Consider the following 27,983-nt stretch of genomic DNA (forward strand, 5'->3'; position numbering starts at 1 on the left):
TTTGTGTTAAAACTAAAATCGCCATGCTCGGGATTCTTCTCGTCGAGGGGGGGGGAGGGGGCGTAAACCCGGCCCCGACGGGCGAAAAGGCATCTGGCACGTCTCGCTATGGAAATCTGTATAAAGCATGCGTTTTTTGGGGGGGGCCCCAGAGTACTTGCTACTCGTGAATTTCCAACCCGGTCTCATTAAATTTACCCCCCCAGGACTGTAGACCGGGGCTTTTTTAGTCAACCACGTCGTACCCGGAAAGGAGCGGCCGTTAAAAGTCCAGGCCTCTCGCTAGAGAGGGGGGGGGACCAACAGTAAAGGACTTAGAGAAAGCATTAATTACCCCGCCCCCCCCACCGCCACCATCGTCAGCGGTGTGGAGGTCGCCCACACCATTGCAGAAGGCAACGATAAGACGCTTCTGATAGCGCAGCAAATCCCTGAAGGTCGCCCTGATATATAAAAATAGACCCCCCCCCATCTCTAACCGGACACACAACGTACAGCTGAGCTACCGACTCTTTCTTTGCCTCTTTAATAAGCGGCCCTTCAGCCGGGGCTTGAACACTCCGCAAAATGTAACATAAATGACGTCGATAGGGTGAAATTAAAATAAAAATTAAAAAAAAAAAAGTCTTAAATTAAGGGGGAGGGGAAAAAAAACAAAAAAAAATAAAAACAAAAAAAACCAGAAAATACATTATCTTTTTAAACAACAAATGCTGTTATGATTGGAAGCATCTATAAAACAAAAAAAAAAAAAAAAAAAAAACAGCAAAATATATAAAAAAAAAGCAATCGAATCTATAAACCATATCCTAAACAACTGAAAAAAATATATATATTTTTTTGTAGGAATTTGGAAGCGTTTCTGAATGAAAGACCCCAAAAACATAAGCAGCCATCATCCAGAACTACACTAATCAGAAAGCTTTTTTTTTCTCTTTTTTCTTTATACACGGCCGGCCGAGCGGCCTTTGAATGTGGCTGCCATCGACCGCGTTATTTCTTTCGCTTTTCTTTAACTGGCCGTGACCTAACGTCAAACCAGTGCCCCCCCGACCCCCGCACGCGTCCCATTTGTCAAGCGAAAAAAAAATTAATCCCGCTGGTTTGGACGCCAAATACTGCTCTGTAGAAACAGCCTGGTCTCGCGCACTGCAGCGCCTCCCCTCCGCGCGGCGGGTTCAACGTTCAAAGCCGGAGTCCGTCTGGCCATTTAGATCAGGGTAAGCGGCACAAGTCTCGGTGCTCTCAGTGCATCTTCGGGGGGGATAAACGATTTTTTCCGTTCGCACAAGTGGAGGGGGGGGGCGGTGGGTCGGGGGCAATAAATCCAGCATTAACGTGGGCCTGCGGATGAAACGTGAAAACTAGCAGTGCTCTAAATAGTCGATGACTCGAGAGATGGACTTCTGGCCTGTCGTTCCGACTGCACACTAAAAGAGACAACAAAAAAATAGTGTGTTAGATTGAGCTAATTATTACTGGGGAGGAAAAAGGGGGGGACTTTGATACATAAGACCCCTTGTTTACAACCATAGACTAGCGAGCAAAGGTTAGTGCCTAAGGAAGACAAAGCATCTGTGCGTGGCTGGTGATGAGATGAAAGTAATTTTTCCAGCCGCTGATAAACACAGAAACGACCCCGGAAGGGGGACTCAGCGGAGGGTTAGAGTGCGGAACGGCACGGCGGTCTCTTACCGTAAGGTTCATGAAGCTGAGGAACTTCTTCAGCATCTCGGTCATTATGGTGAAATCTCCGTCGGGCAGCGTGTTTCGTACAGTAGTCACATTGATCTAAAAAAGAAAGAAAACTATACGTTGGAGCTTTTATATATAGAATATCTCGGCAATGCGACAAGGGGGGGGGCCAGCACGTTCCATACCATTACGAGGGGAGGATTAGAGGTGGGCCGTGGGCCGCCAGTGCGTTCCATACTATTACAAGGGGAGGATTAGAGGCGGGCCGTGGGGCATCAGCACGTTCCATACTATTACGAGGGGAGGATTAGAGGTGGGCCGTGGGGCGCCAGCACATTCCATAGTATTACAAGGGGAGGATTAGAGGCGGGCTGTGGGACGTCAGCACGTTCCATACTATTACAAGGGGAGGATTAGAGGCGGGCCATGGGGCATCAGCGCGTTCCATACTATTACGAGGGGAGGATTAGAGGCGGGCCGTGGGGCACCAGCACGTTCAATACCATTATGAGGGGAGGATTAGAGGCGGGCCGTGGGGCACCAGCACGTTCCATACTATTACGAGGGGAGGATTAGAGGCGGGCTGGGGGGCGTCAGCACGTTCCATACTATTACGAGGGGAGGATTAGAGGCAGGGTGTAGGGCTTCAGCACATTCCATACTATTACGAGGGGAGGATTAGAGGTGGGCTGTGGGCCATCAGCACGTTCCATACTATTACGAGGAGGTGGATTAGAGGCGGGCCGTGGGGTATCAGCACATTCCATACTATTACGAGGGGAGGATTAGAGGCGGACTGGGGGGCGTCAGCACGTTCCATACTATTACGAGGGGAGGATTAGAGGCAGGGTGTAGGGCTTCAGCACATTCCATACTATTACGAGGGGAGGATTAGAGGTGGGCTGTGGGCCATCAGCACGTTCCATACTATTACGAGGAGGTGGATTAGAGGCGGGCCGTGGGGTATCAGCACATTCCATACTATTACGAGGGGAGGATTAGAGGCGGGCTGGGGGGCGTCAGCACGTTCCATACTATTACGAGGGGAGGATTAGAGGCGGGCCGTAGGGCATCAGCACGTTCCATACTATTACGAGGGGAGGATTAGAGGCGGGCCGTAGGGTGCCAGCATGTTCCATATAGTAGTTACAGTGAAGGAGGAATTAGAGGGAGACCATAAAGCGCTAGCTTCTATATCATTACAATGATACTACAGGCGGGGCGTAGAGCGCCAACGCATTCCGTGTTATTATTACAGTAGGGAGGGGGATTAAAGGAAGGCCGTAGAGCTCAAGCGCTTGCTATATAATTATTACAATGACAGGGAATAGAGTGCCAACGCCTTCCATATTATTATTATTATAGTGAGGGGGAATTAGAGCCCGGCTGCAGTACCGGCATACTGACCGGACTCTCTTGGCAGAGACATCCCAGAAGTAAAGCTGTGTAGGAGGCGACAATGCAATCTTCCATGTGCTTTCCAGCATGCTGAAGAGCTGCCAACGGGAACAAAAAGAAAGGGTTAAAAAACTCAAAGCCCGATGATTTTACGAGCGACTATCACAGGGACACTTCAGCAATCACATGCACTTCAATGCATATCTTTAACATATAGCTTTAGCAAGTCTTCTTACAACGGCACACAACGCAAGCAAAGCCCCGCACGCCGCCATACCTTTATTCAGATCGAGCTCCTCGTCTTCTTCTTCCTTCTTTTCCGGCTCCTCGGTGTTCGGGCCCTTCTCGGCGGTGACCCACTGGATCTCTCCTCCCGACTCCTGCCATTCGCCGCTCTTGTCGTGCTGCGCGGTGGGCACCTCCTTGATGAGCTCGTCCGTCTGACTTTCCGCTACCTGGGCCGCCCGTTCCCGCTCCAAGAACAGCTGAAAAGAACCAAGCCGTCAGCCAACTGGTCTGAAACGTCGGCTCAAGAGGTCTCAACGGGAACAATCGTATGGAACGTCTCTAAAGGATATACTCTACAGCATGCGCGGAGCGTCAGCTCACCTGCACCAGCGCCTCCACGGCATCGAGCTGCCTGGCTTCAGCTTTGCGCTCCTCGTTTTCTCCGCAGAAGGAGTCGTAGGGAGTTGTCGTCTCCATGTTCACGAGGCAGTGCCTGTTGCGCGCGCTGTACTCCACCAGATTGATCAGCAAGCCCAAGCCCTGAACAGGGAAGAGTTATAAACGTTACAACACATCACAGATATAGATATATATAGATAGATAAATCTTTCCACCGGATTATAGATATAACTTCTAAAACGTCCTTGGTCCCATACATGTTTAAATCCCCTCACTATATTAGCCTCTACCAACTCTGCTGGGAAGCTTCTGTAGTTATTTACTACTCTAGTAAGGATGTTTTAGTTGACGAGCTCTCGCTGTAACATTTCTCCTCTCCTGATGACTCGAGTGCGTTTTAACCATCATATCTTACCAGAACTCTAATATCGAATCTCTGCTCCTGAGGTAGGTACTTTGGAACCTGGAGGACGCAGTTCAGTGCAGTGCTTATAAGATTGTCTTGCTCGCCAGTTTTGGTGCTGCCCCACTCTAAAAAACAAAACAAGAGGATTACAATCAAATATCAACGCGGCACTTAAAAGGCTCACATACAGTCAAAGAGAGCCCCAATCCCATTGGGGGGCCTAAAACAGCCCCAATCCCATCGCTGAATCACTAGTGATAGACGTTTGGATACGGGGCGAAGCCAGCGAGATAAATGGAGCTCTCCTACTGCCTCTCTCCCCATAGACCCGAGCCACCGAGCCTAGCAGTCATCTTCAAGCGATGGCACCCAGCAGCGCACGCCCCCGGCCCCAGCCCGGCATACCACATACAAAACGTCAATGTGCGGAAAAGTATCAAATAAAATCCCCCAGTACCGTTGTCATTGGTTAGATTGAGCAGCACCCCGATGATGGCGCGCATGCAGTCCTCCACCGCTTTGCCCACGTGGCAGGACACGTGCCGGTGGGAGGACGACTTGGCGTCTGGAATGCAGATGCTGTCCTCGGCTCTGTTGTATTGCTGGATTAACTCTTCGCAGTGCCGCAGGGCTCTGTGCGAACAAAAAACACACAATTAAGATGTAAAGACACAAAGAGTATCGATATCTACAGGGCCGTTAGTAACTAGTGTCCCCGTCTTCTTTCCTCCCCTTTAGTCTGCTTTTCCACAGTGTCTTCTTTCTTTGCCGGTGAATCTGCAGACGGTCGCCCCCTCGTGGATGGGTGTGCGCCGGGAGTACCGATTCACCGACACGCGGACCAAGAAAGAAGATGGAAAGCGGACCAAGGCGGAAGAAAGCAGACAGGCAGAGGAAAGTAGTCAGACAGAAGAAAGAAGAGCTAGAAGATGGAGATGGAAAAGGAGACGGGGACACGGTCGGTGGAGAAAGCAGGGAGACTTTGGAATTTCACTCAGTCGCCGGTCCCCCCCCCCCTCTCTCTCATTACAGAGCTCACCCTACCCACAATCCTATCCAAGCGTGACCGTCACGACTCTCTAAAGAAAAGGCAGACGGATCGGTAGTGATCATCGCCATCCGCGTGGGATACTTTAGCATAAACTAGTACGAGAATGGCCGCTTAAAAGCAGGACAGTTGGCGGTGTTCACTTACTTTGCTGAAGACACTATAAGCTGAGAATCCTTGTAAGCGATTAAGTAACTCTGATTCTCCGGGTTATGCACCGTAACCTGTCCAGATCCAAACAAAACACGTTATATATAATAAATTTAAATTAAATAAGCACATCTGGCCCCTCCCCCGACCCTTGCAAAGGCTGTCTGAAATGGGGAGGAATAAACATGCATATCATGTAGAGGTCAGCAGCTTTCCATAACTGCCTCCTCAGCTGGAGGATTGCCTACGAGATCCGCCTCCTGAGAACGGGTCTATAGGCGAATACTCACGCTCTCCAGGACCCGTAGACACCGCTCCGCTCCCCACAGAGAAGCCACTAGTTTTTCCTCGTTCTCATCGCTGTCCAGGTGATTGACGCACTCTTTCACTATAGAGAGACAGAGAGATGAGGATTAAAAATGGGCACGCACAAAATCAACTGAAGCCGCCGGAAACGTTTGCACAGAGAAACACAGCCAATGAAAAATACCGTATTCTCCAGATTATAGGCCACCTGGGTCACGTTATCGCTTTAACATACCTTTGTCCACGATGTGGTCAAGGCCCCCCAAAAGCCTGAGCTCCTCCTTGAACCAATCGCCTGCTCGCTTTGAAGTGAGGGATAGCAATGTTTCCATCGCTAAATGGCCGGCCTGGGGGGTTCGCAAGAAACAGAAAGATCTCATCAGCCTCAGAATAGGAACATTTAACATAATATTTACTATTATATCTAAAACACAATGCAGACATAGGCAGGTGACATTGTTGGGCGATTGCCCGGTCACAGGACCAGATTATATTCTAACAGCTTCCACCAGAGGGCGCAAGGACTACCCAAAACCACAAACTACCTTGTCTGCCATATACTGAGAGAGTGGTAGATAAGTGGAACAGCCTCCCAGCAGAAGTGGAAGTTAAACTCCGGTTTCGGTGGCAATGAATAGCGAAGTGAGAAAGTAGAAACCACAATTTTCCTGCCAACTTTAGCGAATAAGCCAATCCTTATTATCCCGTCCCTTCATGTGGTTACATGAAGCCATCTTTAAAACACTTTGTCCTTTCTTTACTAAAAACAGCCCCGTTCAAGATACACGCGTGTGGGGATCATGTATAAAACAGGACATGCTTTGATGCGAATGTGACCTTTATCACGCACGGCTTGGCACACGACTCTACTTCCGCCAAAAATAAAAATGAATGTCACCTAATCAAACAAGCGTGATGCAGCTGCTCCATCTCTGCGGTGGGGCGTTCATGCGCAGCTCACGCGGACCGGGTATCGGCCCCTTTACTGCAGCGCGGACTGGAGTATTTATTACGCTCACATTTTTATTGTAACGCTGATTTAAAGAGAGAATCGGGGAAAGCAGCTTGTGTTTCCCGCATGGCGCACCATCTGGCGTCACTGCCCACTCCTACCGAGAGCCGATCGGTACAAATACTCCCGAAAACTGCACTGGGGGGAGGGGGGTTCAGGACAATCCCTGCTGTTTTGAGTATATTTTTCATCAGGAAAAGCTATCCATTTAAATAAACTCCCCATCATTTGCCTACGAATATCAAACAGGAAATTTAACGGAAACAAAAACCGATAAAAAGGCCCCTCTCTTCTGAGTAGATGCACGGACATGGTTCATGACGGACAGCTGGGATCAGCAAAGGGCGCTAGCTCCCCAGCGTTAAAATCTGTTAGAGTGAACAGTAACGGATAGAATACTCACCTATATACGTTTCTCTTACAAACGCCTGACCATACACACACGCACACCCACGCCTGCCCTGACACACAAATCCTTACACTTGCTCTTGTACTTAGACATACTTGTCCTAACAATCCCATTGGGGGCCTATCACTTCCGTTTTTTAATGATCTCCTCATCTCTTCCTTTTATCATTGTCTCACTTTGTTTTATCTCTCCTGTCTCATTGGCTATCCATAGATCCATATCTCCCCAACTAGCCCTAACTGCCCCCCCCCCGTCTCTGGAGGGAGGCAGAAAACATGCACATGACCAAAAATATATGGACATCTCCTTTTACGGTCAATGTTTGTCTTTGGAGAACCCCCCCCAATGTAAAACTATAACAATGTTACTTTTTATTGGGGGGGCAGGGTTAGAGTTGGTGAGGAGCCTGTGAAATCAAACCCTGATCCATGTTTGGTATCAGTGATCAGGACAGCCAGCCGATCCCAGATTAGATCCGACAGCATGCTGGTATTTTTAATACCCGCTTACCGCCCAAAATATTGTTTGGTTGGAAGGGCGACCCTGGCGGTTCGGAGGGGCGACCCTCATGTACCAGCACGCTGCATGACTTTAAGGGTTAAACACAGTGTGCGGCTGCACCGTTCCCTCACCGTTATGTTCTCCAGATCCAAGTGCTTGTTGTGAACGGTCTCGCAGAGCTTCCGGATCTTCTCTTTTATCTTGTTCATTTCCTTCTCGTTCATCAGCCTGGCGTTGGGATCCTGCTCCATCTCCAGGAGCCGGATCATGAGGTCCAGGCTGGCCCTGTCCAGGTCCATGTTCAGGCGATCCCGGCTCAGGATGTACATCAACGCCGCGGTGCACAGAGCAAGGTTCTACGGGAAAAGGGAAACCAAAAACATAAATATTCTGTGTCCTAACACGTTTTAACGAAATAAGGAGAATTACAGACTGGTTACTGCCGGTAACGGACTGAATTCCCAACTCATAAGCACTCTATGGGAAAGAACATTGTGCTCCTTGAGCATGAACCCCAGTTCTGTGTACAGTAATATACACACAGCCCCACCCCCTCCTCCCCGCAGCCTACAGTAACACAGCCCCCTCCTCCCCGCGCAACCCACCGCAACGCCCCCTCCTCCCCGCGCAACCCACCGCAACGCCCCCTCCTCCCCGCGCAACCCACCGCAACGCCCCCTCCTCCCCGCGCAACCCACCGCAACGCCCCCTCCTCCCCGCGCAACCCACCGCAACCCCCCCTCCTCCCCGCGCAACCCACCGCAGCCCATTCCCCTCTCCTGCGCAGCCTACAGCAACACAGCCCCTCTGTGTGCGTATGATGTATACAATAAATATACACGTATGTAACGTGACGCGGCGGGTTGGAGGTACCTGGTGATGCTGGCTGTCATCCAGTGTTTTGAAGACCATGGCTACCATGCCGTGCGCTCTCAGGTGCATCCGGAAACTGGGCATGGCGCACTTCGTGGCCAAGCTTATGACACTACGGCGGGGTTAGAAAGCGAAACGTTACATTCTGCTGCTCCCTTCAGCCTCTCGAAACTTTATTGAAACGCGCGCGGGGCGACAGGGACCCCCGGGCCGCAGCCGGGCGGAACTCACCTAAGGCAACGTGTGTTTATGGGCTGGCTGCTCTTGAGTCCGCTCAGCAGGTACTCGATGTCATCGGTGAACTCCTGATTCTCCCCGAACTCCACCACGTCGTTGAAGTGCTTCACGTGCTGCACCACGGTGTAAAGCTAGGAGAAAGGAGCTCTAGTGATTAGCGCACGGTCCTCTCAGCCACACACAGGAAAAAAAAATGCCCACAATGGACACATAAAACATGTCATCAATTAGTGAATGCACCAGAGCTCTAAAGCAATGAGCCTGTATTCCTCCAGTCTGTTCCGGAAAGCTGGCTGCTTACGCTACTCTGTTGAATAGAACACGGATACGAACAAGGCTTAAGGAACCGCGGAAGAAAGAATGAAATAACAGATCTGCAAATGTTTGAGGTGGGAAGACATCCCGGGTACTCGGCGCCGGTTCCCATCGCGTACAATCTGGACTGCTTTTGCGATGCATTCATTCATTACGCTGCTTAAATTAGCTACGATGTGTTCGTTCCTCAAACAAATACTACGAAGTAGATAAGTGGAAGAGCCTCCCTGAAGAGGTGGTAATGGCTAATACAGCAGGGGGCGGATTTAAAATACAGAAGATAGACATATGGCTCCTGAATCTATGACGAGATCAACGACCTATTAAGGTTTCAGTCTTTACAGAAGGAGAAACGGGCTACTCCCATAGTGGCAGATCGGCCCATTTGGCCCCCAATTTAGTCTGCCCGGTTTTCCTGCTGTAAAGACCTTAATCAGTCGTTGGTCTCGTCGCAGATTCAGGAGCCGTATACCTATCCCATGCGTGTTTAAATTCCCTCACTGTATTACCCTCTACCACTTCTGCTGGGAGGCTGCTCCACTTATCCACAACGCTCTCAGTAAACCTTCCATCTAAACCTGTGACTCTCTAGTTTTACATTACGACCTCTTGTTCTCCCCTTCTGTACTTCGTTAAGTCCCTTTTACGTATTTAAATGTTTCTACCCCATCTCCCCTCCAAACCGGACATATTGGCACCCCCCAGTCTGGTCTCGTCATTTTTATCCCGCCCAGCGCCCCGCCCCCGCCATCCGGGGAAACACCCACTTCCTTGTGTTCCTTCCGGCATTTCAGTGTAGTCACTATGTCCTGATAGGGCTGCGTAGGGATGGTGACGGTCTTTATGACTCGGGGCGGTGGGGCCGGCGCCTTGAACAGCCCGTCGTCCTTGGAGCTGGGCGTCTCCGCGGGCTTCGCCTAAAAGAAGAAGAGGTACATAAAGACAGCTGACGGCCAGGGAACATGTCACCTAAACGGCGCCAAAGCTTCACCCAGAGTGCTTGCAAACACTATCACACATGAGAGAGAGTAGAGAGTGTGTGAGTGTAGGGGAAGGGGGGGGGGAGCCGCAGCAGCTCCAGGGAAGGGGAAGCCGGAGCAGCTCCAGGGAAGGTGGGGGGAGCCGCAGCAGCAGCTCCAGGGAAGGGGAGGGGGGAGCCGCAGCAGCTCCAGGGAAGGGGAGGGGGGAGCCGCAGCAGCTCCAGGGAAGGGGGGGGAGCCGCAGCAGCTCCAGGGAAGGGGGGGGGGAGCCGCAGCAGCTCCAGGGAAGGGGAGGGGGGAGCCGCAGCAGCAGCTCCAGGGAAGGGGAGGGGGGAGCCGCAGCAGCAGCTCCAGGGAAGGCGAGGGGGGAGCCGCAGCAGCTCCAGGGAAGGGGAGGGGGGAGCCGCAGCAGCTCCAGGGAAGGGGGGGGAGCCGCAGCAGCTCCAGGGAAGGGGGGGGAGCCGCAGCAGCTCCAGGGAAGGGGGGGGGAGCCGCAGCAGCTCCAGGGAAGGGGGGGCGCAGCAGCGTCACACGTGTATATTAAATAGCGTTACGGCGTGTTTGGCGTCATCGGTGGATGCGGGAAGACTTACCGGTGCCGTCTGTGCTTTCTGCGGGGGGCCGGCGGGGAGCTCCTCCGACTCGGGCTGGTTCCAGTGCCTCGCGTTATACACTGCTTTCGTGGGAGACTGAAAGAAAAGCCGGGACACGTTGAGAGAACCCGTCGAGAGCTCGGCACGCAGCCGGCCGCTGGGACCGTCTCAGAGGAAGGACATCGACGCAGAAGCACAACGGTCTCGTTTTCATGTGAATTTACAGAGAAGCGTCACCGATTGCCGCTATACGGCGATTCTATTGGTTCTCACGCAGAGATATCGGCCTCCCCGACGGCAGCAGCTGTCAGCCGGCAGACGCTCCCGCCAGCTTCACTGCGCTCCCACGTTAAAGGACCCGAGGCTCTGCAGATGCTTTCGCCCCGAACACTCCGAGATTATATAAATACACGCATAAACCGAGGGCATCGTCCATTGCGGCCCCTGAAGCCCAATCAGTGGGAGGGCTGGCAATGGGGCAACTGCAACTTGGGCTGCTCCAGCTGATTTTGGCCCAATACCTAAAACTTTTCCACATATAGCCAGCGCTGTGTTAGTCATTTACAGAAGGCCTGGCTCCTTTCAAGGCTCCTTTGAGTTATTGCCAACGCTGCCCGGCCGGCATGTGGGGGCTTTATGATACATGCAGTACATGCAGGGGGGGGGCGCGCAGGCACCGACTGGTAGACGTCCGGCACAAATGCTGCGTTCGTTGACACGGGAAGGGGAACCCGGGGCGGTGTTGTGAAAAATGCCATTGCTCCGCACGCGCGATGACATCATAAACTTTTTATTTTCATATACTAGGTAGATTTTACTGGTCGCGTGTGATGCGTAACCCAACAGGGGAGGGGCTTTAAATCTCGCGAGTTAGCTACGCATGATACAGGGCCGGCCAAGCTCTCCCCGTGCAGCAGAAGCTCACTGGGGTGGGATCTTTGGTAATATATAGTGAAGGCGCTGAAACGCGTCGCCCCCTCGAGTGAATAAAGCCCAAATGAATATAAAGCTGCGGCACACACCGTAGGGGCCAAACGCAGACAGCGCTGCCCTCTGGAGACACAAAGCACATTATTCTTACAGAGAATAAGATCACTTAACCGCAAGAGCTTACGATCTACAATCCGCTCCGAGCTGGGACTTTAAGGCAGGTAAGACCCGTTCGGCCAAGGTCAGTCCTCCCGTTTTCCCTTAATCAGTCGTTGGTCTCGTCTAAGATCCAGGACCTGTATGTCTGTTCCATCCATGTTTACATCCCCTCACTGTATTAGCCTCTACCACCTCTTCCGGGAGGCTGTTCCACTGACTACATTACATCTAAATTATTATTCCCCAACGTTATCTACTACCCCGAAGAAGTAGTCAATGCAGAAAATAATGGATCGTCTTATTTAACTGAGCTGCTGCAGCCTCTTCTCACCAATGTTAACCAAAAAAAATAGTAAATAACCTTCACCTCCTAGTGGATTGTAAGCCTTCCCCGCCAAGACATGAGAGGCCCTTGAAGGCAGTCGCTGTTACCCCGACCTCGGGCTCCTTGTCTCCTGCAGGCCAGACGGCGTTTGGAAGTTACCGTATTTCCTCATGTATAAGATGCACCTTTTTTTGGAAATGTGGGGTCGAAAAACTGGGTGCGTCTTATACAGGGGTTGTGGATTGTAGAGGGGGGCACATTTCAGGGGAGCGGCAAAACCCCCCTGCCCCAAACGACCACACAGCAGTTCCTCCCTGCAGTTGCACCGATTGGCCCCACCCCTTTCAACTTCCCAGTTCTTCCCTGCAGTCACACTGATTGGTCCCACCCCTTTCCTTATATAGTACACACTGCTCAGCAACTGATCTAACAGTAAGTATAAAGTTAATATTTGGGCTGCTGAAAGTTAGGGAGGTGGGGTTAATTTAGTGGCAGTTATGGTTAATGGGGTGTTTAGGGCTAATTTAGGTTCAATAACTTTATTTAATACATTTTTGTTAAAATTAAGGTGCGTCTTATACATGGGAGTGTCTTATACTCGGGGAAATACGGTATATTTGAATTGCTGCGTCACAAAAATGGCTGAAACCCAGCAATCCAGGGGGGGGGCAAAGCAACAGGATCAGGACGCAGGGTGCTGCAGCCCCACTTTCCTGACCAAGCCACGCATTAGTATGAGTGTGTGGATGTCAGTGTATGGTGTGATCATGAGTGAGTGTGCGTCAGCATATAGTGTTTGTATGGGTGTGTGAGTGTACAGTATTAGTAGGAGTGTGTGGATGTCAGTGTATGGTATTATGAGTGTGTGCGTGTCAGCACATAGTGTTTGTATGGGTGTGTTAGTGTACAGTATTAGTACGAGTGTGTGCGTGTCAGCACATTGTGTTTGTATGGGTGTGTTAGTGTACGGTATTAGTAGGAGTGTGTGGATGTCAGTGTATGGTATTATGAGTGTGTGCGTGTCAGCACATAGTGTTTGTATGGGTGTGTGAGTGTACGGTATTAGTAGGAGTGTGTGGATGTCAGTGTATGGTGTGATCATGAGCGTGTGAGTGTGTCAGCATATAGTGTTCGTATGGGTGTGTGAGTGTACGGTATTAGTAGGAGTGTGTGGATGTCAGTGTATGGTATTATGAGTGTGTGTGTGTCAGCACATAGTGTTTGTATGGGTGTGTTAGTGTACAGTATTAGTATGAGTGTGTGTGTGTCAGCACATAGTGTTTGTATGGGTGTGTGAGTGTACGGTATTAGTATGAGTGTGTGCGTGTCAGCATATAGTGTTTGTATGGGTGTGTGAGTGTACGGTATTAGTAGGAGTGTGTGCGTGTCAGCATATAGTGTTTGTAGGGGTGTGTTAGTGTACAGTATTAGTATGAGTGTGTGTGTGTCAGCACATAGTGTTTGTATGGGTGTGTGAGTGTACGGTATTAGTAGGAGTGTGTGGATGTCAGTGTATGGTATGAGTGTGTGCGTGTCAGCATATAGTGTTTGTATGGGTGTGTGAGTGTACGGTATTAGTATGAGTGTGTGCGTGTCAGCATATAGTGTTTGTAGGGGTGTGTTAGTGTACGGTATTAGTATGAGTGTGTGCGTGTCAGCATATAGTGTTTGTATTGGTGTGTGAGTGTACGGTATTAGTATGAGTGTGAGTGTGTCAGCACATAGTGTTTGCAGGGGTGTGTGAGTGTACGGTATTAGTATGAGTGTGGATGTCAGTGTATGGTATTATGAGTATGTGCGTGTCAGCACATAGTGTTTGTATGGGTGTGTGAGTGTACGGTATTAGTATGAGTGAGTGTGTCAGCACATAGTGTTTGTATGGGTGTGTTAGTGTACGGTATTAGTATGAGTGTGTGCGTGTCAGCATATAGTGTTTGTAGGGGTGTGTTAGTGTACGGTATTAGTATGAGTGAGTGTGTGTCAGCATATAGTGTTCGTATGGGTGTGTGAGTGTACGGTATTAGTAGGAGTGTGTGGATGTCAGTGTACGGTATTATGAGTGTGTGCGTGTCAGCACATAGTGTTTGTATGGGTGTGTGAGTGTACGGTATTAGTAGGAGTGTGTGGATGTCAGTGTATGGTATGAGTGTGTGCGTGTCAGCATATAGTGTTTGTATGGGTGTGTGAGTGTACGGTATTAGTATGAGTGTGTGCGTGTCAGCATATAGTGTTTGTAGGGGTGTGTTAGTGTACGGTATTAGTATGAGTGTGTGCGTGTCAGCATATAGTGTTTGTATTGGTGTGTGAGTGTACGGTATTAGTATGAGTGTGAGTGTGTCAGCACATAGTGTTTGCAGGGGTGTGTGAGTGTACGGTATTAGTATGAGTGTGGATGTCAGTGTATGGTATTATGAGTATGTGCGTGTCAGCACATAGTGTTTGTATGGGTGTGTGAGTGTACGGTATTAGTATGAGTGAGTGTGTCAGCACATAGTGTTTGTATGGGTGTGTTAGTGTACGGTATTAGTATGAGTGTGTGCGTGTCAGCATATAGTGTTTGTAGGGGTGTGTTAGTGTACGGTATTAGTATGAGTGAGTGTGTGTCAGCATATAGTGTTCGTATGGGTGTGTGAGTGTACGGTATTAGTAGGAGTGTGTGGATGTCAGTGTATGGTATTATGAGTGTGTGTGTGTCAGCACATAGTGTTTGTATGGGTGTGTTAGTGTACAGTATTAGTATGAGTATGTGCGTGTCAGCACATAGTGTTTGTATGGGTGTGTGAGTGTACGGTATTAGTATGAGTGAGTGTGTCAGCACATAGTGTTTGTATTGGTGTGTGAGTGTACGGTATTAGTATGAGTGAGTGTGTCAGCACATAGTGTTTGTATTGGTGTGTGAGTGTACGGTATTAGTATGAGTGTGTGCGTGTCAGCATATAGTGTTTGTAGGGGTGTGTTAGTGTACGGTATTAGTATGAGTGAGTGTGTGTCAGCATATAGTGTTTGTATGGGTGTGTGAGTGTACGGTATTATGAGTGTGTGTGTGTCAGCACATAGTGTTTGTATGGGTGTGTTAGTGTACAGTATTAGTATGAGTATGTGCGTGTCAGCACATAGTGTTTGTATGGGTGTGTGAGTGTACGGTATTAGTATGAGTGAGTGTGTCAGCACATAGTGTTTGTATTGGTGTGTGAGTGTACGGTATTAGTATGAGTGAGTGTGTCAGCACATAGTGTTTGTATTGGTGTGTGAGTGTACGGTATTAGTATGAGTGTGTGCGTGTCAGCATATAGTGTTTGTAGGGGTGTGTTAGTGTACGGTATTAGTATGAGTGAGTGTGTGTCAGCATATAGTGTTTGTATGGGTGTGTGAGTGTACGGTATTAGTATGAGTGTGTGTCAGCACATAGTGTTTGTATTGGTGTGTGAGTGTACGGTATTAGTATGAGTGTGTGCGTGTCAGCATATAGTGTTTGTAGGGGTGTGTTAGTGTACGGTATTAGTATGAGTGAGTGTGTGTCAGCATATAGTGTTTGTATGGGTGTGTGAGTGTACGGTATTAGTATGAGTGTGTGTCAGCACATAGTGTTTGCAGGGGTGTGTTAGTGTACGGTATTAGTATGAGTGAGTGCGTGTCAGCATATAGTGTTTGTATTGGTGTGTGAGTGTACGGTATTAGTGTGAGTGTGTGTCAGCACATAGTGTTTGCAGGGGTGTGTTAGTGTACGGTATTAGTATGAGTGTGGATGTCAGTGTATGGCATCGTTTACCAGCTTATTAAGCGCATTAACTCTTTCACATAAATACCGGGCATTCCGTCACTATATATATATATATATATATATATATATATATATATATATATATATATCTCCGTATGTTAAAGGCACGTATGATGGTACAGCATCGCCATATGACCAAAACATGGGGAAATAAACAGGATGGGGGGGCTACTATATTTGTTGGCTGGCTCCCAGATCCAAACCCCTATAGTAACCATTAAAGGGCGCAGGAAGGCTGGAGTGTCCCTTTAACCCATTAAGTGCTACCCCCCCCTCATCTGTCTATTCTTTAAAGGTGCTGTTCCACTCTGGCTTTATTTTTGCCCCTGAAGTTTTTTTTGCTGGAATGGCAACAACCTGCTTTCGAGTCACATGCCAAATTAAGCATTCCCGGCCAAAATGTATGGAGGCAGCCAGATTTCTCCCGACTTCTAGGAACATTCCAGAGCGGGTTACTTAACCCTTTATACGAGAGCAAAAGAAATATATACATATAGAGAGACATCTAAACAGAATTAAACCTCGCACCGTCACTGGGCTAGAGCGAAAAATTAAATTTGTGGTTATTTATATTACTAAAAATAGGATAAATTGCCCCAAACAGCAGAACTTAACAGAAAAATGTCATCTTATTGCACAGATGTACCCGCGCCCCCCTCCCCCCCCCCCGGTCTGAACCTAAAACAGAGAGTGGTTAGAATATGACAAAACGGTTACATGTTACCTTGGTCTTACACAAAGAAAAGTGTCTTTTATAGGTAAAACGCTCCTTTGCCGACGTTTGAGACTCGCCCGCGTTCTGTTAGAGGAGAAGAAGGGGGTAGGGGTTAGGCTTATGACATCATAACCCGGCCTTATCGCACCCAGTCCGCTCCCTCCACGTTACCTAGAACCGCAATCGAGCACACCCCCCCCGCCCTCGTCTGCCTCTATGGTTTTGCCCGCACCCCCCCCCCAGAATCTGTACTAGCCTCTCTATGGTAGGTAGTAGCCCAATGAGAAGGCTAAGCTGGCGCCTGGGCAGAGGATCCGTGGCTGGAACGCAGGCGTCGTTAGCCCCATTTTTAAGTACCCCAAAGCCCCTGTACCATGTATTTATACATACAGAACATCAGAAATTAACAAAAAAATTAAAAAACACACATAATAAAGTTTCCACGCTGAGGATCTACGTCATTTATTCTAAGCGACACACTTGGGTCTGCTCTTCGCTATTCGTTGCAAAGAACGGCTGAGCTGGCCCCGGAAAATGTATAATTGACTGGGTAGGGAGACGGAAGAAGTCATCACAGATTTACCTACGCATCGTACAGGGCCAGCCAAGTTCTTCCCCCAGCGGAAGCTTATTGGGGATGGACTGTCAAGACGTATAGTATGCCATTGAGAAGTTAAAGCCCAGTTTCTCTCTCCCTCTCCCTCCCCCTGCGCTGATCAGCAAGCACGGCTCCATAGACTTGCATCGCTGATGGCAATGCGCGTGATCAGCCACCAGGGGGAGCAAATGCCTGGACGCCGACGCATTTCGCTGCATGCAAAACAGTGCAGGCGCTCCTTAACTAAATGGCATTCCTGTGTGATTAAGCCCCTCCCCTGGCAGCCTCAACTAAACACAGGAAGCATTCACGGGTACACACTACTCGCACATGCTCATTAGGGCCTCCAATAAGAATTGAAGGGGGGTAGCGGCCAGTATTGACGACATCCATGTGATTGGCTGCGGCCTCTTCGCGAGAGCTTCCCCTAACACAAGGCCGTTTCTTTAATACGTTAAGGGCGTACGGGCGAGGTTGGGATTAAAGTACGCCGAGGCTCATGAAACTTTGTCTGGACTTAATCCATCTGCTTTAAAAGGTGCCGTTCCACCTACGGCGAGTCCTGATGCTACGCGTAGAGGCGAGACAGCGAGACGGGTCGGACGCCGGCGCCCAAAGAATACGCTGCAAGGATAAATGTGTTACCATGACTACTATTAAAGACACAGCGGCGGTGACAGACGTAGAGATGCCGAGTGACAGGGGAAAAAAAAAAAAAAGTATTATTGTTGGAAGGAGAGAATCTGTCTCAAGGGAAAATCTGGGTCATGTGACTTAACCTGAGTAAAACATTACTTTTAAAGAAAGGGACCTAAAAAAAATGAATGAATAATAACGGCTATACGGCACGGGGCTGCAATACCGGAGAGCTTTTTAAGGCCCGTCTTAATTCATGAGGCAGCCTCTAAGAATGAGCAGGGGGGGGGCTAATGTTACCAGCGCGCGTTGCCGGGGGGGGGGCGATTTCCAGACGGACCGCGCTAGCAGAAGTAGTAGAGGAGAGGTTAAAAACGTCACGCTCTCCACCCTCTAAACCCCAACGGCCTATACTCGGGACAGCCCGGTGCTATGAAACCAAACAAAAAGAAGCAAACCAGAAATTACCGGAAAGGACGGCTTTTATTCTGCCTGAACGTGGAGGCTACCGGACACTCCAGCCACGTGCCTACTGATGTATGATAGGTGCGGGGTCCCTTTAACACGTGGTCTGTTTTGCAAACGCATGGGGGAGGGGTTTTCTGCAGAATCCCCCCCATACATTAACCCCTTTTCCCTGCCCCCCCATCTGTAAGGGGTTCACATTCATTTCAATGGGATCACTTTCCTACCACTGATTGACAGCTTAACCAACCAATCCACGGCACACAAAAAAAATATAGCATTGACGGTATCGGGGCGCCGGGGGTGAATTATTTCGGGTTACAAAGCAGCAGCGAGTTATATAGAGAGAGACAGCAGTATATAAAGAGGACAGCCAGGCCAGTAGCAGCAGATACTAAAGCATCCGTACATACATATACACACACATATGGTACATACACAAGTATACACACATATATACACATATACACATATGGTACATACACACTATGCATCAAAAGTTTGGGGTCACAGCGTGCCATTGGAATGGGAGTGATAAAAGGGCCTCTGTACATCTATGAAGATATTGCATTAAAATCAGCCGCTTTCCGGCTACAACATGAACCCCTCCTGCGCTGGATTTCTGATCCATTTCATGTTATTTTAATGGACAAAGAATAAAAAAAAAACAACCCAGTCTTGAACGGTCGCGTACAGAACGGATTACAAGAGAACAATCAGCAGGAAAGACGGGATCATTTCAACATGCGCCACTTGGATGAAACGACATACATACACATTATATACACACACACACACACACACACACGTACATAAAGAGGTTAATAAAAGTAGAGGCTTCGAAGCTGTAGAGGTTAATACAGTGGAGGAAATGAAAGTGCCTGTATTTGATACACATTCACGCGCACGCAGCACACTTGCGCATTCACCGTCACATTTGGGGAACCGGCAGAGATCTCAAGCATCCTTCAAGGCTTTATCTCAGAAACGATCAGGAAGATTACAGCGAAACCAAACGGAATATATATATATTCTGCCTGAAAAACCAAACCCAAAAAGCCACAGAAAAGGTAACCCCCCCCACCCCCCGCTCCAAAGAGACTTTCCCGCCACCAATACAGCCGCGTCCCGAGCAGCCAGATGCTTCCCATAGAACGTACAGCACACAGCCGTTACTAACGCATACACGGAGTGAAGCAGAAAAGGGTTAGAGTAACACAAGGAAGTTTTATATTACTGAAAGGGTGGTAGATAAGTGGAACAGACTCCCAGCAGAGGTGGTAGAGGTTAATACAGTGAGGGGTAGACATACGGCTCCTGAATGTAAGACGAGACCGACGACTGATTAAAGTTAGAGTCTTTACAGGAGGTTAGACGGGGGCCGGATAAGTCTACAGAATTCACATTTACGCCAAAGGAACACACCGGCGATTGCCACACGTCAGGTCGTGTCAATAAAGTTTATTCACAGATCATAAAGAAAGAGCGGAAACTCATAGCTGGCGCCCTTTACGCTATTTGAATAAACTTTATTGACATTTGAAGCACCCCCCCAGAAACACTCGCTTTACGCCGTCCCCTAAAACCTTCCACGCAGATACCGCCCGCGGGTGAAGAACACGCACGGCTCATCTTACCAAACACGGGTTCTGCGCGTTAAACCCAACGGGGGCCGGCTGAGACGCTCGCACTGATCGCAGGGAACGCTTTCAGAACCACGCGGTCACAAATAATAAAAAGAGAGAGAATTTACCCTTTTGGGGCCGCTGAAAATCTTGCGGGCGCCATCTTTCGTCTTCTCCCCTTGCTTGCTGGCGGGCTTTTTGAAGACTTCGGGAGCAGCGTACGGATCTTCCATCAGATCTACGGTTCAGGGAGACGGGTTTTAGGGGCAGATTCGCTTAACGGGAAGAAGCTTTCGAAATACATTATTTTATTATGACAAACGTACTTTTAAAGGGACAGTCCGGACATGATTTACACCGTAATGCATACGACGACTGCACGGCCCCCCATACATTTCTGCTGCGGCCCCCCCGCATTGGCCCCTTCCCCACACCAGTCAGCTCCGGCCCCCATTGCACAGAAAGCGCTCCCAACGATTTTAACGGGAGCACTTTCACGTCTCGAGGAGCCAGTCAGGAGCAAGAACAGGGGGACCGTGGGGTGGAGTGGGGCAGCTGCACAGCTGCAGCTTCTAACACACATGCGCGAAACATGAACTTCCAAATGGAAAATTACAAACGGCAAACAAGAAAAATAAAAAAAACGATGAGAAAACTACATCGGAAATGAAACTAAATCCGTTTCGTTGTCTCCGGACATCGCACGCGAGGCCATGAAAGATTCATCTGAACGCCGCCATTTCTTCGCGTCTCCGATGAGCAATTAGGCTTAATTGTTACTGCTATATCTGGCACTACGTGTACAGCAGGTCTGCCAACCATATATAATATCATATATAATATATATATATATATATCTCCATGCATTATGCTTGATGACATCATAGAAAGCTGGAAAGGGTTGGGGAAAAATACACCAGGAGTTATGCATAAAAAGTGATTTTGGGGTAGGTCACCATAGCAACCATTGGAATGGTCCCAATAATATATATTTTTTAGATATATATTATAAAAATATCAGAATGAGAGACGTTGGGACAGAGAGACATTTACAGGGACAGCCCAGCAGCCCCTTTATTTGTTCTTGATTGCGAGGCTGGCATTTAGATAGTTAAATATATTTCAGAGCAGCGGGCCGTCGAGGATCACATACCTGAATTATTCGCGGACTGGCTGTCTGGTAGGCTTTCGGCGGCCCCCGAGCTCTGCGGCGACGGAGGAGACGGCACGGCGGCCATCTTGGATTTCTTTTTCGTTTTTTTTTCCCGGGCGGGCCAGTCGGCCTCGTCGTCGTCGTCGTCGCTCTCGCTCAGGTCGTCGAAGCCGAAGTACTTGATGCGGTAGTTGGACTGGCCGGCGGACCGCGAGCCGCCCTCCTCGCCGCCGCCGTCGTCCTGGTCGTCGAAGCCGAAGAACTCCAGCTTGGCGTCCTTCTTGGACTTGACGTTGCCGGGGCGAAACCTGGTCGCCGCCGCCTTGGTCGTCGCCACGTCGGCTTTCTTGCGGAGGCGCCCCGCTTCGCCCAGGTCCGTGGCGGGCGTGGTGGGAGCGAACTCGTCGATGCTGCGGTCCATGCTGTCCTGGATGGTAACGTTGCACACGGATAAGCAGGACGGGTGAAGGACCGTGTAGTCTCTAGTCCTCCCCGGGGCTCTGCTTCCAGCGCTCGACGCTTTGGTGGCCGGGTTTGGCTTTTCCGCCGCGCTGTTGGACTTGGAGCCATCTAGGATTTTATCAAAGTTTGCCGACCCCGGGGGCTGCTTGGATTTGTTAGACCTGCAGTACGTCCTGCAGTTCCCGAGCTTAACGGCGCCCTGGGCGGCTTCTTCCGACAGCTGCTCCTCCGGCCCGTCGGCCTTTTCTTCTTCGTTCTTGAACTCGGAGAGGCTGTTCTCCTCCGAATGAAGAGGCGACGTCTCCGAGCCTTCGGCGGTCACCTCCTCCCAGTCGTAGAGCACCGTTTTCAGAGTCTCTTTTTTGGGGTCTCTCGGCGACGGGGAGTCCGACCCCCTGCCGACCAGCAGATCCCAGTCGGAGTCCGGGGCGAAGCTGGAGATCAGCGTCTCCGCCGGTTTCCTGCCGCCGTGGTCGTTCTTCGCGGGCAAACCAAATAGCGTCTCTTCGGATTTGTTGACGTCGCTGTCGGCGTTCTTTGGGACGGAGAAACTGTTTCTCTCTTCGGTAAAATTCTTTAGGTGACCTGATTTGGAAAGAAAAAAAATTTGCATTAGAAAATAAGTAAAAAAAATAAAAAAATAAAAATAAATAAATAATAACTAATAGCAACATTGTTAAAAAAAAAAAAAAACTTGCTATTTATTCAATTTTTTTTAATTATCATTTATTTTATATATATATATATATATATATATTTTATTTTTTTTTGCTATTTACAGAATTTTTTCTTATTGATGTTTCTTTCTGAATAATTAAATAAAATTAAATAAAAAACTAATTATTCAGAAAGAAACATCAATAAGAAAAAATTCTGTAAATAGCTAAAATATATAATTATATATATTATATTATATATTATATATATATATATATAAAATAAATGATAATTAAAAAAAACTCGAATAAATAGCAACATTTTTTTTTAACAAGAATTTAAAAAGGATTATATATATATAATAAAATAAAAAACTATATCTCTGTAACCCGCCAGACATCATAACGCTATAAATACAGCCGGACACCAATAAGGAGACGGGTTTGTCCGTCGGAGAGCGATTGTATTTTTATTTTGCGGCTTTTAATAGCCAACGGGCTCTCGGAAACGGCCGAGATGACCACAGACTAAGAGGAAGAAGCTTATCTCTTTCCTTCGCGAGTGTAAGACGAGACCCACGACTGATTAAGGTTTGGGTTTTTACGGCAGGAGAAGCGGCCCAACTCTGAATTACACACAGAATGATCTGTATACTAAAACCCCCGAGTGTGACGACCAACGCCACGGTTAAAGGAGAACCTAATACTTATAAACCTGCACTATATTAAATATAAATATATATAAAAAGAAGACCGCCTTGCTGAGGGCCACGATTGGCCCGATGAGAGGCAAGGCAGATATTCCATATCATAAAAGCCATTTTGGAAAACACAGGACTGACTCTAATCTCTTTATTACCGCGGGTTTTACTCATCGGCAGTAACGCGCTTCCCAAGGTAGCATCGCCGAACACTCATGCTCACGAGATCGTACTCGGCGACACACTTGACACGCTGCAGTACCAGCAAAACAAATTTGGGGGAAAAATAGAGACTGCAAAAAGCAGGTCATCGACGAGACAGGCCGTGCCCATGCGCGGATGTGACTGCGCGATCAACAAGCCGCTTGGATGACCAGTACCATCTCCTATGGCTATCCCGGTCCCATAACCCCTATACAGATCTGATATACCGCGTACCTTTCATGCCCCGTATCTTATCAAGCTTCTGATTCGACGAAAACGGCGTATGTGTATTCAGCGTCCGGGTGGCCATACCGGGAAAACACCCAGATGCGGCAGGAGCCATAGGTTCTGCCAACAGCATTTGACATACACAAAGGCCTTTATTCACTAAATGGATCATTTGGAGAAGCGTTTCCCCGCTTCATTATCCCATTATGGAAGAGCAATAGCGGCTCCGGTCTGAAGGGCTGAGACTCTAGCGAGCGGACTCCAAAGGTATCACGCTGAGCAGCTGAAGGACAGGTCCAGCGCGGCTACAAACGCAGAACGCGCTACATTTCATACAACTAACAGAAACCCAAAGCCAGAAATACCTGCGAAGTTCTTCTTCGGCGACCCGTGGCGAGCCTTGCCCTCCTCAACAATTTTGTTTGTGTTCTTCTCCTTCAGTCCATGCGCGGCGCCGTCGGGCGCGGTTAATCGGCATGCCGGCGGGTTCTCCGACGTGGCGATTTTATTGTTGGCTTCGAGCAGCGAGCGGTCGGTCTCGGGGGGCTGGGGCGCGGCGCTCTTGGCCTGCGGGACGTTCTTCGAGGATATGGGCAAGGAGTCCTCGTCGCTGTCGAAGCCGAAGGGGTCCTCGTGGATGTCGTCGTCCACTTTGGGCTTCTTGGGGAGCTCGGCGACGTCGGGCTTGTGGTTGGGCCTCTTCTGCCCGAGCTTGGCCATGAACGTGGTCTCGCCCCATTTCGTGCTGAGAGTGGTTCTCTTATTGGAAAAGACCTCGTCGAACTTGGAGCTGCCGTTCCCTCCTTTGCGGCTGTAGGTTTTGCCAAATCTGGACGTCATGTTGAGATCTGTCTCATATTCCCTGCGCACAGACAGAAAAAATAAATATTTAGAATAAAAAATAAATAATATTTTACATAGCGCCATCAAATGCCGTAGCGTCGGGTGCAATGAGTGCATGCGACCCAAATAAAAAGCACAAGGCTACCGATACGCGCATGGATTTATACATCGGACGAGTCGGAAAATAGAAACCAAGGCAATCAGAAAATGCACCAGATAAAGAGCTAAAAATATATATATATATAATAAAAATAATAATAATAATAATTATAAAAATAATAAATATAATAAAAATAATAATAATAAATAAAAATAATATATATAATAAAAATAATAATAATAAATAAAAATAATATATATAATAAAATAATAATAATAAAAATAATATATATAATAAAAATAATAATAATAAATAAAAATAATATATATAATAAAAATAATATATATAATAAAAATAATAATAAATAAAAATAATATATAGGAGGGAGGTTTCTCTTCAAAGGAGGAGAAACGTTAGAGCGAGAGGCCGTCATATAAAACTAGAGGGTCAGGGGATTAAATGCAAAGCAAGGAAGTTTTAGTTTACCGAGAGGGTGGTGAATAAGGGGAACGGCTTCCCAGCAGAGGTGGTAGAGGCTAATGGAGAAGTTAAACATGCATGGGATAAGCATGCGGCCCCTGAACCCGACGACACCAGCGGCGGATTAAGATTTGAGCGTTTACAGCAGGAAAAATGGGCAGACTAGACGGGGGCCGAAGGATGCACCCCACGGACATCTATCAGTTCTACCCGGATTACTGAATATAATATAAACGTAGATGTAATAAACCCTAAAACAGCCAACGCTCACACACTCGGAATAAAGATTTCGGGAACAAAAGTTAATAAAGTTTAAATAAATGTAAAAAAAAAAAAAAGAAGAAAAAAGCCAGATGACAGCTGCAGTAGCGCATCGCTGCCACCTGTCACAGTAACTCGGTAAACAAACGCAGAGACCCAAACGCTGCTATTTAATATCAATTCCATAATATAATATAATATATACGTATATAATATACAGAGGCGTCACAACGCGCAACGCCTTCCTGTTTGGATTTATATTGATGGGGGGGGGGGGCCTAGCGACGGCCGGCAAGGAATTACAGAAAGATACGAGAAGAAAGCAGACCCGGCCCGCTCCGCTTCCATTACTGAGCTCATCCCGGGCAAAGGACACAGCACCAAAGCCACATGCGCAATATATATATATATACACACACACACACACACATTACAGTTGAGAAGTTTGGGGTGTTTTCACGTAAAAAAAGGACATTTCTGTCTAACAATCACAAAAGGGTTTCTAACCGTCAATTAGCCTTTTAAACTTAAACTTGGATCTGCGAACACAACGTGCCATTGGGACACAGGAGTGATGGGAGTGATAAAGGGTCATTGGGACACAGGAGTGATGGGAGTGATAAAGGGACATTGGGACACAGGAGTGATGGGAGTGATAAAGGGCCATTGGGACACAGGAGTGATGAGAGTGATAAAGGGCCATTGGAACACAGGAGTGATAAGGGGCCATTGGGACACAGGAGTGATGGGAGTGATAAAGGGCCATTGGGACACAGGAGTGATGAGAGTGATAAAGGGCCATTGGGACACAGGAGTGATAAGGGGCCATTGGGACACAGGAGTGATGGGAGTGATAAAGGGCCATTGGGACACAGAAGTGATGGGAGTGATAAAGGGCCATTGGAGCCCAGGAGTGATGGGAGGGATAAAGGTCATTTAAATCATTAACCCCGTCTGCACCGGATTTCCGATCCATCTCATGTTTTTTTAAATGGCCAAAATAAGGACATTTCTAAATAACCCCAAGCCTTTGAACGGTTGCGTGTGCGTGTGCGTGTATATATATACGTATGTATTACCCTGTAAAAACTCAAAGATCTAACAACTGGTGCACGCATCAGATCGCTAACAATGCTTAGATTTTCTGTTAATAGTATTGAAGTGTCAATAAAGTTTTGGGTGTTTTGTCCCCAAAGCTTCAATATCTAGGCAATAAACCCCAATTATTTTTTTTTTTTTTTTTACTGAAAATAGTGTATATGCCCCAATTTCTGATTATATATCCAACACACAGCGGCCCATTGATAGCTACCCATACAGACAGTCGCCCATACAGACAGACAGTCGCCCATACAGACAGACAGCCGCCCAACGCGACAGCCGCCCATACAGACAGACAGCCGCCCAACGCGACAGCCGCCCATACAGACAGACAGCCGCCCATACAGACAGACAGCCGCCCATACAGACACCCAACGCGACAGCCGCCCATACAGACAGACAGCCGCCCAACGCGACAGCCGCCCATACAGACAGACGCCCAACGCGACAGCCACCCATACAGATAGACAGCCGCCCCTACAGACACCCAACGCGACAGCCGCCCATACAGACAGACAGCCGCCCAACGCGACAGCCGCCCATACAGATAGACAGCCGCCCCTACAGACACCCAACGCGACAGCCGCCCATACAGACAGACAGCCGCCCAACGCGACAGCCGCCCATACAGACAGACAGCCGCCCAACGCGACAGCCGCCCATACAGACAGACAGCCGCCCAACGCGACAGCCGCCCATACAGACAGACAGCCGCCCATACAGACAGACAGCCGCCCATACAGACAGACAGCCGCCCATACAGACAGACAGCCGCCCATACAGACAGACAGCCGCCCATACAGACAGACAGCCGCCCATACAGACAGACAGCCAACGCGACAGCCGCCCATACAGACAGACAGCCGCCCAACGCGACAGTCGCCCAACTCCAGCAGCCCATACAGACAGACAGCCGCCCAACGCGACAGCCGCCCATACAGACAGCCGCCCATACAGACAGACAGCCGCTCATACAGACAGACACCCGCCCAACGCGACAGCCGCCCATACAGACAGACAGCCGCCCAACTCCAGCAGCCCATACAGACAGACAGCCGCCCAACGCGACAGCCGCCCATACAGACAGACAGCCGCCCATACAGACAGACAGCCGCCCAACGCCAGCAGCCCATATAGAAAGCCATCCAATGCCAGCAGCCCATATAGAAAGCCATCCATCTTCAGCAGCCTATAGACACCATATAGAGATATATATATATATAGTACGCCTGCGCTCAGATATCTTTCTACCCAATGTATCGAGTTGCCTTAGTCAGTCGGACCCTTTCGATGTAGGGACTGTGAGAAGCGCTGTGGGAATTGTTGGCCGTATATATATATGTATATATATATATATATCACACATGCACACAAATGCATGCTATAGATAGGGATCATAGTCCAGCAAACTAATGGAGCCTGATGGGGAGGAAATACGGCCTACAAGCCTCTCATTAACGGAAGGAGGAGAGTAAACACTGTCTGAGCAGTTATTAGAGGACTCCTATCTCCCCCACAGGCCATAAACAAACCCCCGGCCCCCCCAAAGCCAGGCCGAGCTAAAGTTTCCTGCCCTACTCCCGCAGGCCTGGCTCAGCCAAACTTCCCCTCAAACTCAGCTGGGAGAAGGCCTACGAGCAAGGCCTCAGAGCCAGGCCCTCCCAAACTCCGTAAGCACCAGGACACCACTCACACGTTCTAATCCCCTCGACTCCTGGCAGAGCCCGGCCTCCTCTCCACCGCAGCCCCCCGGTTTCTCCAGCAAGGGGCCTCGGTCTTCGGCTCCCAGCCCGTAAGGGCACGGTAATTACCGGCACACAAAAAAACAAAAACAAAAGAAAAGCGGTTGGAAATAAATAAAATAAATTAACAGATAGAAACCCCCCGCCCCGGCTGTTATTATTTAAACAGGGCCCGGGAACATCCCTCCGCCATTTGCCCCCTTTTCCGTCACTACGCTCACACACAAAAGAAAGCGCCAATCACAAAGCGGCTTACTCAGCAGCTGGG

General features: G+C 48.8%; 1 protein-coding gene across 2 annotated transcripts; it reads right to left on the minus strand.

The window, feature by feature from the left end:
* Positions 1-1,298: 1,298 nt before the first annotated feature.
* WAPL (WAPL cohesin release factor) lies at positions 1,299-27,901 on the minus strand. Of its 2 annotated transcripts, XM_053450617.1 has the most exons (20): positions 27,667-27,901; positions 23,554-24,050; positions 20,938-21,984; positions 19,913-20,022; positions 16,470-16,544; positions 10,551-10,646; positions 9,745-9,894; positions 8,657-8,793; positions 8,426-8,537; positions 7,684-7,908; positions 5,866-5,977; positions 5,615-5,712; positions 5,322-5,398; positions 4,584-4,759; positions 4,136-4,251; positions 3,703-3,861; positions 3,371-3,578; positions 3,103-3,191; positions 1,696-1,791; positions 1,299-1,430 (listed from the first exon to the last, which is right to left on the minus strand). In XM_053450617.1, the coding sequence occupies exons 2-20, from the start codon at positions 24,026-24,028 to the stop codon at positions 1,365-1,367; spliced, it is 3,624 nt and encodes a 1,207-aa protein (XP_053306592.1). In that variant the 5' UTR covers positions 24,029-24,050; positions 27,667-27,901; the 3' UTR covers positions 1,299-1,364. The 2 variants fall into 2 exon arrangements, with proteins under 2 accessions (XP_053306592.1, XP_053306593.1); XM_053450618.1 differs by lacking the exon at positions 16,470-16,544 and having other exon boundaries at positions 27,667-27,900.
* Positions 27,902-27,983: the final 82 nt, after the last annotated feature.

This window comes from Spea bombifrons, chromosome 11, assembly GCF_027358695.1.
Source record: "Spea bombifrons isolate aSpeBom1 chromosome 11, aSpeBom1.2.pri, whole genome shotgun sequence".
NCBI classification, from domain to species: domain Eukaryota; kingdom Metazoa; phylum Chordata; class Amphibia; order Anura; family Pelobatidae; genus Spea; species Spea bombifrons.